Here is a 16529-nt window from a genome sequence, read left to right as displayed (position 1 = left end):
ATCACAGAACCGCTTTGTGAAAGGAACAAGATTTATTCCTGTCTTTCTGATTCCTCCAGCAGTGAAAGGACTATGGATCTGGTTTTGGAAATGTGCAATACCAATTCTATCCACTGGTGTGGCATTTCAGGAAGACAGCTTGGAAAGCTACATCCAAGTTCCTCTCTCTGCCTTGCCCTTACTCTCCTGTCTTCAGTACAGGGACTGCAGGTGCGCTATCTTTTCAGTATTTGGGGACTGTTAACCAGTGGTCATTTACTATTTCCATTTTTTTCCTCTGATAAATTACCAATGAATGAAACTTTACACCGGTATCTTTCTCTCAATAGAGTGTCTCCGGCTTAAGACTAACTGACACGTTCTTAAAGAGAACATATGAATATGATGACATCGCACAGGTCTGTGTGGTATCTTCGGCCATCAAAGTGGAGAGCTGAAGAAAATTTCCAGTGTTCTGCTTTTCATTGAGTTTAACAGAACTTTCTGTATCTCTGTCACCTTTGTGAAATGATCGAGTCTACAACAAAAATAAGTATCTATTATTTAAATTTCTTTCCTGCAAAAGTTAAAATACTAAATATTTGTTTTGAAAACAGCCATCTACTGATTTTATCTTATGAGTTATATTCTAAAAGAATATTTGTACATTTTCTATACATCTCCTATTGGATTTCATTTCTCACCACTGGACTTTGTTCTCCAAAAGCTCTGTATTTGAGGCCATTTACCCCTAGCAAGTATCTGGAACAGGGGTTAGCAAACATTTTATGTAAAGGGACAGATACTAAATATTTGTCTTTGCAGGGAATGTGGTTTCTGTTGAAAATTCTTAGCTCTGCTGTTATAGTAGGAGAGCAGCCAGTAGGCAAAAAGAGCACAGCAGTATTTACAAAAACAGGCAACTGGCCAGATTTGGCCCGCAGGCCATAGTTTGCTGACCTTGACTTAGAATATAGAACTGTTTCTTAAAACTTTAGATTATTATAATACTCTATTTAAAACTTTTCAATTAGTCCCTTTTTCCCCTAACTCCTCAGTCAGCAGAAAAAGTTGAAAACTATAGTAAAAATAATAAGTAAATAAAACAACTAGAGTAGTCCCTGTGTAACCTTATATTGCAAACACAGTATGAGTTCTCCTAGTGTTTTCAAAGTTACTATATTTGTATGTATCTGTTTGTATGTACATATAAACAGATCTAAATTTCAGTTACTAACAGCAGATCAGAATTGGCTTAATTTCTTGGATTGTTGATTACTCTATTAACTTTTAACTAAGAAACCTGATAATTTTCTAACTCAAAGCCAGAAAGTCCTGGGTTTTTTTTTCATATTGAAAAACAAGTGACTTATTTTCATAAGGCATATTGAAAGGATTTCTACCTTCTGATATTTGATTTTGAACTCTAAGTCATGCATTACTACTACAAAACTATCTGTAGATGTAATCACACTGATTTACTTATGTCAGGAACAAAACAGTGAGAAAGTTAATATTGTAAACAACTTTGAGGGGCTCCTGAGCGGCCCAGTCGATTAAGTGTCCAACTTCAGCTCAGATCATGATCTCGAGGTCTGTGAGTTCAAGTCCCATGTGCGGCTCTGTGCTGACAGCTCAGAGCCTGGAGCCTGCTTTGGATTCTGTGTCTTCTTCTCTGTCTGCCCCTCTCCCGCTTTTGCTCTATCTCTCAAAAATAAATAAAAACATTTTTTAAAAAAAGATTGTAAACAACTTTGCAACATGAATATAGTAAGTTTCAATATTTTGTAAGGACAACAAAAGCTTATGCTGTTAAATAAAAACTTATTTTGGTAAGTTGAAATTCAAGAATGTATATAGAATCGCTTAACTGTTAGAGGTATTAAGTCAAATACAAAAATTTGTTTTTCTTAAATGCATAATTATTTATTGCCATGACAAATTATTTGGTCCAAAGTGAAAGCTATATTCAGAATGAGATTTGCCCCTTAAGTTGCACTAATAATGAAATCTGTGCAAAATAAAGTAAAAGCAGTGTAAAGTTGAACTCTGTCTTCCAGAATGAGTAAGACTGATTAAATGATAAGTCTTGATAGTCACTGTGTATTTTGATTGCTTTTCAAGTATCCTCTCATGACTGAACCTTGTGTTTCATTGTTCCAGATTTTAAAAGTAACATATAATGGTCTTTTGGAATCTGCTATATAATTTGATCTAATTATAAACTCTCTTTTTATGATAAACATCGTCCATTCCTTAAGTAAAGGTTAGATAATGTCATCTTGGAAGGGATCTGTTTAAATCATATTATAAAAATTAGGTAAACAATTTGGTATATTAAATGAAAATGTCATTTGCATAAAAAGGACCTTTTAGGTTTTATATAGCATCATAACTGCTATAGCTACAACAATGAAATGTGGTTAATGGAAGCCAGTCATTCCTAAGGGGAATGTATATAAAGATTCAATGTTTTCTTGTTCCACACCAGCCAGTATAGTATTTGGGGCATTCCTTATAATTTCTTAGCACAGTCCAATGACACAAAACTTTCTTGAAATAATTTGCAATGCAATGATTCCAAAGTGATGAAGGTATCTAGAGAGCAAAAATCCAGGTAAGTGGACAGATACTTACAGTGAATTTGTTATAGGTGGTATAACAGCCAAGAAACAGATCAGAAAGTTGAAATGGAAGAAATACACCAGCTCTTCATGTAAAAGAATGGCTGTCCCAGCTAAAGATATTAGCAAATCAAGACATTGTTTTAAAATGGTTTTCCTTATAATGCCTTGGTCTGATTTTGGTATCAGAGTAATAGTAATAGCTAAATAAAATGAGTCAGAAGTGTTTTCTCTTTTTCTGTTTTCTGATAGTGTAGAATTGATAGTATTGCTTCCATTAAGTGTTTGGCAAAATTTACCATTGGAATCATCTGGGCCTATAGCTTGCTCTGCTGGGGGATTTATCTATTTCCTTACTGAGCTTTGGTAGCTTTTATCTTACAGGGAATTTGTGTGTTTAATGTAAGTTGTCCAATATATAGGCCTAGAGTTGGTCACTGTATTTTCTGATTACCCTTTAAAGTCTGGAGGGCTGCAGTGATATTCCCTCTTTCACTTTTGGTACTGTTGATTTGCATTTTCTCGATTTTCATAGTCAACTAAAGGCTTACCAGTTTTACTGATCTAAAAGCATTTTAATATACTCAAGATAGTTTTGCTAGAAACTTTCTCTTACCACTGGATAAGAGTAGCTATTTTTAATTAAGTAAGCTCTATACCCAACGTGGGGCTTGAACTCATGATCCTGAGATCAAGAGTCACATGCTGTAGGGACTCAGCCAGCCAAGTACCCCAAGAGTAAATAATTTTTAATTGTGGATCAGGTTTCACTTTTGTTTTCAGCACAGTCCTTTCATGTGAATAGTTAGTACTTCATTCTGTATTATGCTTGAACACTAGGAGTTGAATTTAACCTCATGAACAATAAAGTTGGTTTAAATGGAATACAGGATATTGAATTCAGAGGGCCTAAAATTTAAGTCCTGCTCTTTTCTGGCCAGACTGTAGATTCCTATGGGTTTTCCCTGTAAGCTGAGCACAGGGAGTGAGGTATTTGCTGGTCTGAGGAGAAATCTCTAACTTACCGTTACTCTAAATTAGAGTCCTTAGACCTACATCAGAACCGTGTAGGATGCTGTTTAAAATGGTGATTCCTAGGCGTTACTATAGGACCTATTAAATAAAAATGGAAAGTGTGGCTCTGGATCTGCATTTTTAATTCTTACAGTGAAATTACAGAACCACTGTTCTAATCTCACAAGAGGAAGAAAGGAAGAGTTGATTTTTAACCTTGTAGATACCACATTATTAGTCTTTTGAGGAGAACAGTTATAGTAAGGCCTTCATCATCATGAGTATTACTGAGTTAATTTTATATTAATTTTTCAGTTTTCTCTCACAACACTTGTGAAATGATTATGGGTTCACCCAACTTTACCAATTTCATAATTAACAAAAATTCTAGTTAAAATGGTCTCTCATCACTGTAGAGTCATGCCATTAATACTTAATGCCATATCTCTTCATTAACTACTATGATCTGATGTCCATAAAATATTTTAAGTCCCCTGTTATGTTTACATTGCATCAAATTAAGATGAAGCATAAAAGCAACATGCCAAGCCAAATTATAGCAAAGGTTTTTATGAACAAGCAATGTTAGTGATAGAAGCTTTTTATAAGCCATCAAATAATTAGTTTTAAAAAATCAGTATTTATAGGCACATAATTAAATGCCACTTAGAAAATCCTTAACTTGAGAATCAACCCACTGGCTTATTTAAATGTAAATATATTTAAGAGTTTCCATGGTAAGGTCACCATTGGGGAAATTGTGCTAGTTAAATTGAATAGTTATACAATGGACCTAACCAGTACCATTAAGGATTTCTAAATGTATTTGATTATGTACTTAGAGTAATTGGCCATGCTAACGTTATCAAGATCAAACTGCAGGCAAGATTGGTTAAGAACTATGCAAACAACCTGAACATCCTACTTTCACCTTCTGTACATTCACAGCATCTATTTTTCATTTCAAAACAGCCCTTGCACCAAATGCTGCTTCTCACCAGCTCTTAGTATTCCTTGTTCCGCATCAGAGCAAGCAGCATTAAGGACAGTACTGGCCCCTGTGATAGATATTCAGTACTGATAGCACTATCAGAGCTAAAACTAGGCAACAAATTTCTTCTCTCCAAACATGCTGTTCCATGGCTGTATATTTCTCCTGAATCAGCATGAGAAACCTTTCCTCTTGGTCATCCCCATCTTTCAAAAAAGTCTGCTTAAGGGAATTTGGAGCTAGAGAACTTGCCAATACACAGCGCTACTGTTCAATAAATATACTCTGCTATTAGGTCTAATATACAAATATGATGATGATGATTTGATTTGAAAATGGAACCCTGTTCAGTACTATACTGGCACTCAACAGGGCTAATGATCATTTGTTTACAAAGGAGTCATGTTCAAGTCTGTTTATGATAAACCTATCATCTAGACAGATTGATTCTTTAGGTGTCTTTGTTTTGGCCACTATCTACAGCAAACATTTAAGAGCCATAATCATTTGTGCTCTGGGCTAGGGTCCCTGGTCAAGTCAGGAATGTTCTTCAGTACTGCTGCTGAATGATCTGCTCCGGATGTGATTTCTAAGTTGCTCTATAAGTTCAGGATTCTGTTGCTGTATCTGCTGAGCAAACTGCTGTCCCCTGTAGTAAAGAGGCAAAGTGGTATGAATTAGGAATTTCCAGTCACATAATACCCATGCAAAAAGAACTGCAGAGGATGTGGGTATTACTCAGAGGGAACCTTTTCTATAAAAACAACTTTTAGAATCATGGCTTTAGTATCTTCAAGTTTACCAATGCCTCCATATAGCATTATTACAGCACAGTGTTCTTTATAAGGAACAAAACACCCATGCTAAAAAGTGACTCCCTGAAATGCATATAATCCACACAACAAATAAGCTAAGGGCTGAAAAGTACATGCTTTCATTGTATGTGCTCAAATATAATTTCTCTTGTCATCAGGTATGATAGGTGTCATACCCATTCTGGTCACCTGTATGTCACCTAAGAGAACTGATTTTTACAAAGGCAAAGAAATGTAATACAAATTCCTGAGTGTGTAACCCTCAATTACAAGTGTTACATATCACTATAATCATGCCACTTAAAGATCACTGTAGAAATGCAATATTCTAAGGGGTAACATGGTTGTGATCAAAAAAGGAAATGCTCTGAGGGTTGATGGGAGGTGGGAGGGAGGGGTGGGTGGGTGATGGGTATTGAGGAGGGCACCTTTTGGGATGAGCACTGGGTGTTGTATGAAAACCAATTTGACAATAAATATCATATATTGAAAAAAAAAGGAAATGCTATTTATGTCTTCATATAACATTTCCAGTGACAACATGACACACGGATTGAAAATCAATTCAAAGAGTAGAGTATCTTGGGGCACCTGGGTGGCTCGGTCGCTTAAGCATCCAACTCTTGATTTCAGCTCAGTCCATGAATTCACGGTTTGGGAGATCGAGCCTCAATTGAGCTCTGTGCTGACAGAGCCTGCTTGAGATTGTCTCTCTCTCTGTCCCTCCCCCACTCACATGCTTGCTCTATCTCAAAATACATAAATAAACACTAAAAGTAACCTGGGTGGAAGTGAAGGTAGTGTGCTCAAGTAACGAGAAGATGCAAAAAGTATCTTTAGTGATGACATATGCACTGAAAAGTTCAAATGAAATGGTTTCCTACATTGTTGGAACATTAATATATGTAATATGTGATTTTTAGATACACCTAAATTAATAAGTTAATACATTCTTTAAGTAGATATTTGAATTTCATCTACATCCTTGAGTACCTATTCAAATCTGCCAGAAAACTTTTTCATGGATCCAGATCTTCTTGATTTCTGCCCTTCAGTCTGAAAATTCCGATTTATAAACTTCTCTAGATTGCATAACTATTGAGGCTACTGATATGAACAGTGAAAGAAAATTTTAAAAAGGAAACCCTGGTCCTCTCACTTTAGAGGCAAGCTGTAAAACATAAACTTTTTTACTATTTGTATTTAAGTAACACTTACGCTTGGATGAGGCTAGACAGGTCAGTTAGGCCTCCAACTCCAGCAGCAGGTCCCCCAATGGCATTTGTCATCATTCCTGACATTCTAGAATAGGCAAAAGATAGATCACTAGGATTGGTATATATTCTTAACAAGCAGACTAAGGAGAAATCAGCTAAATATACCCGCACTGTGTAGGAAGATAGGTCAAATGTGCATGGCTATCAGTTCTAATTGGCATTTATCTATCATTTATCACTTATCATTTTGGCGGTGATGTGCTCAAATTAGGAACCTGGCAGGTAGGTGGAAAGGGAAAATATACTTACAGCTGCTGAACTTGAGGATTCTGCATTAAACTTGCTGCCTGGAATTGAAAAGCGGCATTTCCCATTAAAGGCAGTTAATATTTATGGGTCTTTAACAAAGACTTGGAAAAAAAAGAATGAAAGCAAAACCAGTATATAGTAACATTTTCTAGAGTTTTAGCATACTCAACGAAGTGGGAATGTACAAAATAGAGAAGTACTAGAAAAAATGGCAATGAAAGTATATTGCAAGGATAAAGAGGTTACACACACTATAATAAACTAACCAGTTTACTTCCTACTACTGACCAGATCAATAAAGCCAACAGGAAAAATAAAAACTTTAAAAGTATGGCTAAAGAATCTTTTACCCTTGAGGGTCTCTTTCAAAAGAGGACTCTAGGAGATGTGACCTTGCTCCATGGGGCTCAGCAGTATTAATCGTTCCTGTGCTTACAGTAGGAGGAGAATTCTATTCATTCATGCATTCACTTGTATAACTTTTCGTTTTGAAAGCATAACAATTTTTTTTGCCTCAAATTTGTTCCATCAACAATGTTCATGTAAAATTTAAATGGAGTCTAAATCTTTGTAGACAGTAATTTTTCATTCACTGACCCTAAACAAGGTGTTGGGAGAAGCCATCACGTGCTCTCATTACCATAAAGAGAACTGTTAGACTTGCCAACAATTCAATAACTCTCCTCAAGTTTCAGGATTGGTGCTTCTGGTACCAACGCATGAGTGCTATGGACATTACGCAGGAAAACCAGGATTTATAAGCTATAAATATAAAGCATTTCATTTCACAATCTTTTTTTTTTTTTTTTTTTTTTTAGTTTATTTTGATAGAGAGCAAGAAAGAGCATGAGTGGGAGAAGGGCACAGAGAGACAGAGAGAGAGAATCCCAAGCAGGCTTTGTGCTGTTAGCACAAAGCCTGATGTGGGGTTCTAACTCAAAAACCGTGAGATCATGACCTGAGCTGAAATCAAGAGTCGAATGCTTAACTGAACGAGACACCCAGGTGCTCCTTTCACAGACCTTTTTATCTGATTCTGCAAAAGCAGTTCACCCTCTTCTAGTTTCTGGGATGTAGAAGAGATACAGAGGAGATGCTAGAGCTTTTCTGGCCACTTTGAAGTATGCAGTCCTCTAGTCACTCTAAGGTAGAAAACAACCTCCGGAATTCACTTCTTGCTCACGGTAATAACCAAATACATAAAATTCATTTACAGGCAAAACGTTTCACCTCCCAAACGTGGGCCTACTAGAGGTGGGCCAGTTGCCTGCTCTTTTTTCACCACAGTGCCTCTATGCCTCTTCTCCCAGCTTGTTAGGCAAGAGTCCTGGCTCTGTGGGAAGGAAGAGAGTCACAGGTGCAGGCAGATTCTTTGATGACTGGTACTAGTTCAGTGGTTCTGCACCTGTGCTCAGTGGGTGTGCAAGTTGTTTAAAACTACTCTGGTTGGGGCGCCTGGGTGGCGCAGTCGGTTAAGCGTCCGACTTCAGCCAGGTCACGATCTCGCGGTCCGTGAGTTCGAGCCCCGCGTCAGGCTCTGGGCTGATGGCTCAGAGCCTGGAGCCTGCTTCCGATTCTGTGACTCCCTCTCTCTCTGCCCCTCCCCCCTTCATGCTCTGTCTCTCTCTGTCCCATAAATAAATAAACGTTGAAAAAAAAAATTTTAAAAATAAAACTACTCTGGTTCTCTATAGCGGCACTTTTGAGGTCCTGCAGAAACTTCCCCCACCCCCACCAATCTGGGCATTTCTCATCCATTCTCTGAAAAAGGTAATTAATTTTCTGGAAGGACAGTATGAAGAACACTGTAGTCCCAGGTTCTTCACAGCCCTCTAGTCCTGAGGCTCTGTATTGGAAACCTTTCTGGGCAGATTCACACAGGACTATCTTATGAGCACATGTGCTCACCTTGGTCCACAGGAAACACATCTCCCCTCCACTGGCTTCAGTACAGTTACTTCCTAAACCATACAGCCTTCTTTAGCTGGCATGTCAGACCCCACTCTACTGTCTTCCAAACTGAGGGCCATTTAGAAAGCTCTCTAAGAAGGCCAGAAAAGCCTTTTCTCTGTGGGCTAGAGAGGAAGGCAGCCCTTTACTTCCCTCATACATGAAAAAGGGCTTTGTAACTTCAATAGCTTTCTCCAAAAAGCCTGACTCTCTATCAACCTGACTCTTTATACAAGTCACACAGTATGTTTTTTACCCGCACCTTTTGCAACACTTCACTTTGGTGCACAGCGTCTCGAGGGCTAAACCAAATCTGAAAGTATAAGAAGTCCATTTTCACATCCTGCTACAAGAGCATAGCCCGACACCCGCAAATGAGTAACAATGCTTAAAAATGTCACAAAACCTACAAAGAGACATATAATTGTTGACATGTAAACCGGAAGACCAACTTAAATTTGATGGGCTCAATCCTGAGACTTGAAGAGAGTTCCTGAATTATTTGCAAGTCGTAATTAACTACTGTCTACAAAGATTTCAACTGCCAATTGCTACAAACCTACTAAATGTTCAAAAGATTTCTTTAACTCACTGGGAATGAGCCCTCCATGCCTTTCAATTCAAATGAAGATTTTTGTGGATGCATGACAACATTTTTTGAAAGAACCAAAGGCGAATACAAGTAGTACCGCGCCCTTCCAAGGGCATGGCATGTGGTGGAATGAATGATTCTCAGCCAGAAATATTACAGATTACCCAGGTAATATCCCTGACCCATGAAATCAGAGTTTCCACATTTTGGACCCGAACATATATGTTTTCAAAAAGATCCATGAGTGATTTTGTTGTTTTGTAGGATGAAGTACATACAAAGGAGAATTATACTAAAAGTTCAAATAAACTCTTATGAAAGGAAGGAAGCAGGCCATGTTGAGAGGAGAGCTTAGGGAACCACCACAGCCAAACTCCTTAGATCAGACCTCCATTATTAGGGATCTTCCTAAGGCCACTTTCATGTAAAAGAGTTGTTTTTAATCTTTTGTAGATTTGCAGACCCCTTCACCAATCAGATGAAAAAAAAACAGTTCTCTCTAGAAAAATGCATATACGTACATGTATACAAATTTTTATATACAATTTCAGGGAATCCATGGGCTCCCTAAAGTCCATCCATGGCTTTCTCATAAAGAGATCCATACCTGAGCCAGAGCATTATATGACCATTCTACTGCTGTTACCCCCACCACCTCTACAAAAGCTCCCCTATTTGTTTCTTCAAGTTTGGGAACCATATAACTCTATGGAAAACAGCCAGCACAGCAGAAAAGGAAATATACTCACCATACTAATGAAGGCTGGATTATTTATTAAGCTAGCCATGTCAAAGCTCAATCCAGTTCCTGTCTGTAAAACAATTATATCTGAGAATTATTCTAACCACTAAAATTTGATTCTAATAAATTGTGAATGAGAGAAAATATTTCCCTCATTTGGCATTAATAACTTACAGGACTAGATACCTCTCTTAACTTCTGTTCTGCTATTTTCAGATTTGACTTGTAAGAATCATTTTCAGGGTCAAGATCTAATGCCTTTTGATAACTTGTAACTGCTTCTTCGAATTTATTTATGGCAGTGAGGGCCAGTCTGAAAAGAATACAACATAAGGTATGATTAAAGAACATCACAAAGTAACATCTGTCTCAGTATTCAATGTGAATCCAGACTACACATTTAATTTATTCACTGTACTATGATTCACAGAAGTATCACTAAAATTCCTTCTAATTCCAAGATTCATAAGTCTGGACTTTATCTATTCTGCTTGCTGACAAACGTGGCTGTCCTATGAATCATGAATTTAATGCTTAGAAATGACTCTTACCTACCCTTCCAATTTTAAGCCTAATATGTGAAGTAATTTGCCTTATGAATGATAAAGCTCCACAAAGAAGAGAGCTAACAGTCCTGTGGCCATTTTAACTCCATGAAGCTAAAACCATTTCAAGAACTCTGAACTAGATTTGTGCTTCCTAATGTCCCACTTTCTTCCTTCTTCCTAGCAGGGACCCTGAGCCACAATAAATATCAATTTGCCATTAAAAAAGTAAAAATAGGGGCTCCTGGGTGGCTCAGTCGGTTAAACGTTCAACTTCGGCTCAGGTTGTGATCTCGCAGTTCCTGAGTTCGAGCCCACAGCGGGCTCTGTGCGGACAGCTCAGAGCCTGGATCCTGCTTCAGATTCTGTGTCTTCCTCTCTCTCTGCCCCTTCCCTACTCATGCTCACTCAAAAATAAATAAACATTAAAATAAACTTTTTTTAATTAAAAAAATAAATAGAAATAAAAATAAAAAATAAAATTGGGTTATGAGGTATCAGCAAGCTTCTCCTGAACAAGACATGTTTATTGTCAAGTAAATAAAATTAGCACCCTTTACAACTCAACACATATCCCAGGCACAGATCAAAGAGTCAGTTACTAAATTTTTATATTTTCGCTACCTAGTTAGTAGAATTTATTTATCAGACAATTACTTCAGAACTACATAATAATGGTGTATATGGAGAGAAAGTACTGAGGTTTTTTATTTGTTCTATGTTCATTTTTAATAAATTACCCCAATTCTTTCTTGGACAACTTTCCTCCCAGACTTCTGATCTAGACAGAATACAGGGCCTAACCAAAGAAAAGTTCTCAGAACCTAATTTGTTATCTACTTGTCAACCATGAAAGATACGTCATCAGAGTCCTCAACTAATCAACAGTCAATAAGTATTTATTGAAATCCTACTGCATACCAGAGACTACTTTATAGTTCACAATGAGAAAGGAAAAGTCCTTGAGTTTAAGAAAATTTCATCCTCCCTGGGAAAATAAGCAATAAACAAACAAAAAAATAGTAATATTAAGGAGAATGAATAGGGGAGCTCCTCAAAGACAGGCACACTAAAAAGACCTGAGTGATGAGAAGAAGGCAGCCACATGAAAATCAGAGGAGGGGCATCTAAAGAGAAGACACAGCAAACACAATGGCCCTGAGAAGGCTTAAGGAACGGGACAAAAGCTGATGAGGAGGAAGCACAGAAAATAAAGTGTGGAAAGAGATGACATCAGGGAATAATTAGGTGCCAGATCATATATGACTGTGGTTTGGAGTCCGGATTTTATTCTGGTTGCAACGGAATGACAGATCTGATCTATGTTTTAAAATGTTCACTCTGGCTTCTCTGCAGAAGACTGACATGGGTGGGGGTGGAAGGGTAGCAAGGGGACCAGTTATGAAGCTACTGCAATAGCCTATTTACGAGATGATAATTTGACTAGGGCTATAAACAAGACAGCATTCAAGATACATAGTACTGAATATGGAAACCAGAATTGACAGGACTTGCTAATAGAATTAGTTGTGTCAGGTGTAATAAGAATGAAGGAGACTCCTAGGCTTTTGACCTGAGCACTGGGTATAGGTGAATGATGACACCATTTACTGAGATGGGGAAGATTTAAGAAGGGAACAAAAGTTCTTTTGGGGACATGTTAAGCTTTAAATGCCTATTAATATCTAGGTGGAGATGAAAAGTAATTGAATATATGAGTATGGAATTCAGGCATTTAACTTAAGAGCTCCATCAAACAAAGCTGAGTCTCATTAATAACAGTAGTTAAATTCTATAAAGTCACCACAAACACTAACTTAGTAAATAATGAACAACTCCTCCCAGAGGAAATACAGGGTTGGGATCCTGTGAGCTTTTGGTTACAACATTTTCATCAATAGGTCAAAATATAATCTTATTTTATATGTGTTTCTGTTTAAAGAAACCTTATTTAATATATATTACTGATTCATTAGCAATGAACTAACAGCCAACAGCACTAACTCATTTCTGATCAAGAATTATCTAACACATGTATTTTCTTCATAAGGTGCATTCTAGCCTTCTTGTGCTCAGGAACACTAGACAACACTTCAGCCTACATTTGGGGGCCAGTGTAAACAGGAAATCAACCACAAAAGGCATAAAAAAAGCAAAAAAAAAAAAAAAATACAGCACTAAAAAAACTGTGAAAAGGACACTTGTTTACAGCCTAAGAGCTAAAACAAAAAGGCAGAGCTTTATCAGACCTCTGCGGAGAACTGGCATGATAGACAAGTGACTCAAATTTTTCACCCTTCTGTGAATGACCACCAAAGCACAGTGAGTATTGATTTGGGGGTTGCAAACAAATTGCAGCATGTAGGCAAATTCATGAATACAGACTCCATGAATAATGAGTACAGACTTAAAATGGAATTTAAAAGCATGGGACAGGGGGCGCCTGGGTGGCGCAGTCGGTTAAGCGTCCGACTTCAGCCAGGTCACGATCTCGCGGTCCGTGGGTTCGAGCCCCGCGTCGGGCTCTGGGCTGATGGCTCGGAGCCTGGAGCCTGTTTCCGATTCTGTGTCTCCCTCTCTCTCTGCCCCTCCCCCGTTCATGCTCTGTCTCTCTCTGTCCCAAAAATAAATAAACGTTGAAAAAAAAAAATTTTAAAAATAAAAAATAAAAAATAAAAGCATGGGACAGGACACAATCAGAAGAGAGAACAGACAAACGACAGCAGCAGGAGAGAAAGCCCTGAAGTACGCCATTATCTAGAGGCAGTAGAGAAGGAAGAAACAGTAAGAGAGACGAGGAAAGAGCATCCAGTGAAGGAGAAGGAAAACTAGGAAGTACGATGACACAGAAGCAGAGAGAATGAAGTATTTCAAAAATGAGTTAATCATGCTGGGGCACCTGGCTGGTTCAGTCAGAAAAGCATGCGACTCTTGATCTTGGGCTCGTGAGTTCAAAGCCCCCATACTGGTTGGAGAGATTACTTAAATCAATAATCTTACAAAAAAAGTTACTTGTGCCAAATACTAAAACATGGAGCAGGGTAAGGATACAGACACGAACACTGGCCTTGGCAAAATATAGACAACTGGTGACCTTGAACAGGGCTGTCAGCACAGTGATAGAGACAAAGGCCTTATTGGAGTGAGTGGAGAGCAAATGAGACATGAGGGAGATGAGAGAGCAAACCCAGCCAGCCATGGGAACAATGCAGAAAAAGAGGAGCTGGGAAATGGCCTCGCGGAGTAAAATCTTGGTTCCAGTGGGTGATTTTCTAGGACCTTTCCAGGCGCAGTCACTGCCGCTGTTAGAGACAACCTTGTGTTGCAGAAGATAAAGGAGAGGACTCCAAGAGTAAAGTCCTGAAGAAGGTACAAAAGGATGAGACCTAAGGCATGAATGAAGTCTTAGATAAGAACCCTCCCATTTGAAAAGGAATAAAAGGCAGTCTGTGAGGATATAAATGCAAGTAGATTGGTTGATTCAGAAGTAGGAAGAGTTATTTTTCTTCTACATGGATCTATTTTCTTAGTTAAGTGCAAGGCAATACCATCAGCTGAGAGCTGCCATAGAGGGTATGGTAGAAATTTGAAGAGAGAAAAAGTGAGAAGCAGCCACTCAGCGTAGTAAGGTGAATTTAGAAGCAAGTATAGTAGCATTGTCTGCCAAGATATTGAGCGCTCATTTGAGATTTGTGGCCTTGAACAGGAAGTGAGTCTACTGAGTAAGGTTGTATTATTTTCTCCAACAACCAACCATTCATCATACAACTGATCATCTCTATCCCAAGTCATAGAAATTGCAGTCATTTCCTCTCTCAATGTTATATTTATCCTCCTAATAGAGAATGCAATATTTAAGCAGGAAATTGAAAACCAAGCCATTAAGAACAGCATATTTGATACTCTTTGGTACTACTTTGAACATCTTGCCAGAACTTACCCCATTCTCCCATAGGCCTTGCTGTACTTTGAATCGATTGCTATTGCCTTCTCACAATCCTTTATTGCATCTGTGTAGTGACCTAATTTACTCTGAGCAGCAGCCCTAAGAGAAAGAGAAGAGATATTTATTACAAGCAGCCTCAAGGCACTAATTGAGATTAGTACTAATAAAACTATATTTTCCTTGTCCCACTTTGCATATAACTTCCAGTAAATATCTAAATCAAACAAAGATAATTCTACAATCAAAAAGATAACTCAAAAACAAAATTCAGGGGCTCCTGGGTGGCTTAGTTGGTTAAGCGTCTGACTTCAGCTCAGGTCATGATCTTGTGGTTTGTGAGTTCAAGCCCCATATTGGGCTCTGTGCTAACAGCTCAGAGCCTGAAGCCGGCTAAGGATTCTGTGTCTCCATCTCTCTCTGTCTCTGTCTCTGTCTCTCTCTCAAAAATAAACATTAAAAAAATTAAAAAATAATTCCGAGAAAATATGCAGGCCACCTTTCACTGTGTGCTTTCCTACAGAAAAGACAAATAAGTGAGTCACACAACTGATCTACCTACTTATTGCCTTTCGAATTTGCCCAAACAGAAAACTGAAAACACCAGGAATTACTAGAGGAGAATGCAGAGTGAGAGACAGTGGCAAATGGCTACCCAGGGGTATGCTGTTAAATGATCACTTTACTAGTAGGGTTAAGATCATCATCTGGCAAGTCTAAGATGAAAAGCTAACTTACCCGTGTGCCAGAATCTGGCTGCAAACAAAGGATGGCAATGCATTCCATCCACTGAGCACAGAATCTCGGAGCAATAACGACTAAATAAGCAGAATGACTGTTCTACATGCGAGTCCTTCAAACTAAGACATTCCATAACATCTCCTGCCCTCCATCCCACTACTGCCCCATTCATTCTTCTATTTATTCCAGAATAAATAGTTCTTATTTATTCATTCAACTCATATATCTATCAAGGTCTAGCTAATGCACAGACACTTTTCGAGGCCTAATGGATAGAGCACTAATCAAAATAACAATTCTGGGGGCGCCTGGGTGGCTCAGTTGGTTAAGAACCGACTCTTGGTTTCAGCTTAGATCGTGATCTCACAGTTCATGAGATCGAGCCCCACATCAATCAGGCTCTGTGCTGAGAGTGGGGCCTGCTTGGGATTCTTTCATTCTCTCTTTCTCTCTCTCTCTCTCTCAAATAAAAAAATAAATAAAAATAGGGGTGCCTGGGTGGCTCCGTCGGTTGAGTGTCCAACTTTGGCTCAGGTCATGATCTCACAGTTCCTGGGTTCAAGGCCGATATCAGGCTCTGTGCTGACAGCTCAGAGCCTGGAACCTGCTTCAGATTCTGTGTCTCCCTCTCTCTCTGTCCCTCCCCAGCTCACACTCTGTCTCTCTCTCAAAAACAAATGAACATTAAAAAAAATTTTAAGTAAACAAACAAATAAATAACTAAAAATAAGATTCCTGGGGCGCCTGGGTGGCGCAGTCGGTTAAGCGTCCGACTTCAGCCAGGTCACGATCTCGCGGTCCGTGAGTTCGAGCCCCGCGTCAGGCTCTGGGCTGATGGCTCGGAGCCTGGAGCCTGTTTCCGATTCTGTGTCTCCCTCTCTCTCTGCCCCTCCCCCGTTCATGCTCTGTCTCTCTCTGTCCCAAAAATAAATAAAAACGTGGGAAAAAAAATTTAAAAATAAGATTCCTGGCCTCAACAGTGCTTAGGTTCCTGTGGTGTGAGTGACTGCTGGCTGGCAGGCTATAAAGGAAATGTGGTGGTGAGTCCAATTTTCTGTCAATTTTTC

General features: G+C 38.6%; 2 protein-coding genes across 9 annotated transcripts in view; one reads left to right on the top strand and one right to left on the bottom strand.

Annotated features, from left to right (window-relative positions):
- Window positions 1-599, top strand: part of TRAPPC13 (trafficking protein particle complex subunit 13) — a 39205-nt gene extending 38606 nt beyond the window's left edge. For 4 of the 7 annotated variants that reach the window (XM_040451967.1, XM_040451947.1, XM_040451953.1 and 1 more), the window contains 2 exons: window positions 60-210; window positions 330-599. In XM_040451967.1, the coding sequence (XP_040307901.1) occupies window positions 60-210; window positions 330-437 (259 nt within the window). In that variant the 3' untranslated portion in view covers window positions 438-599. The remainder of the gene's footprint in view (window positions 1-59; window positions 211-329) is intronic. The other 3 variants (XM_040451974.1, XM_040451961.1, XM_040451937.1) reach the window with 1 other exon arrangement.
- A 1280-nt stretch (window positions 600-1879) lies between these two features.
- The window catches only part of SGTB (small glutamine rich tetratricopeptide repeat co-chaperone beta), a 48262-nt gene continuing 33612 nt past the window's right edge, over window positions 1880-16529 (bottom strand). The window contains exons 6-11 of one of the 2 annotated variants that reach the window (XM_040451990.1): window positions 14719-14823; window positions 10408-10546; window positions 10241-10303; window positions 6950-6987; window positions 6642-6725; window positions 1880-5257 (exon numbers count right to left, since the gene is read on the bottom strand). In XM_040451990.1, the coding sequence (XP_040307924.1) occupies window positions 5146-5257; window positions 6642-6725; window positions 6950-6987; window positions 10241-10303; window positions 10408-10546; window positions 14719-14823 (541 nt within the window). In that variant the 3' untranslated portion in view covers window positions 1880-5145. The remainder of the gene's footprint in view (window positions 5258-6641; window positions 6726-6949; window positions 6988-10240; window positions 10304-10407; window positions 10547-14718; window positions 14824-16529) is intronic. The other variant, XM_040451992.1, reaches the window with a different exon arrangement.

This window comes from Herpailurus yagouaroundi, unplaced genomic scaffold (genome assembly GCF_014898765.1).
Source record: "Herpailurus yagouaroundi ecotype Mexico unplaced genomic scaffold, PumYag 29, whole genome shotgun sequence".
Classification (NCBI taxonomy): Eukaryota; Metazoa; Chordata; class Mammalia; order Carnivora; family Felidae; genus Herpailurus; species Herpailurus yagouaroundi.
Note: the sequence above shows the minus strand (reverse complement) of the source record. Positions and strands in the feature narration are given on the sequence as shown.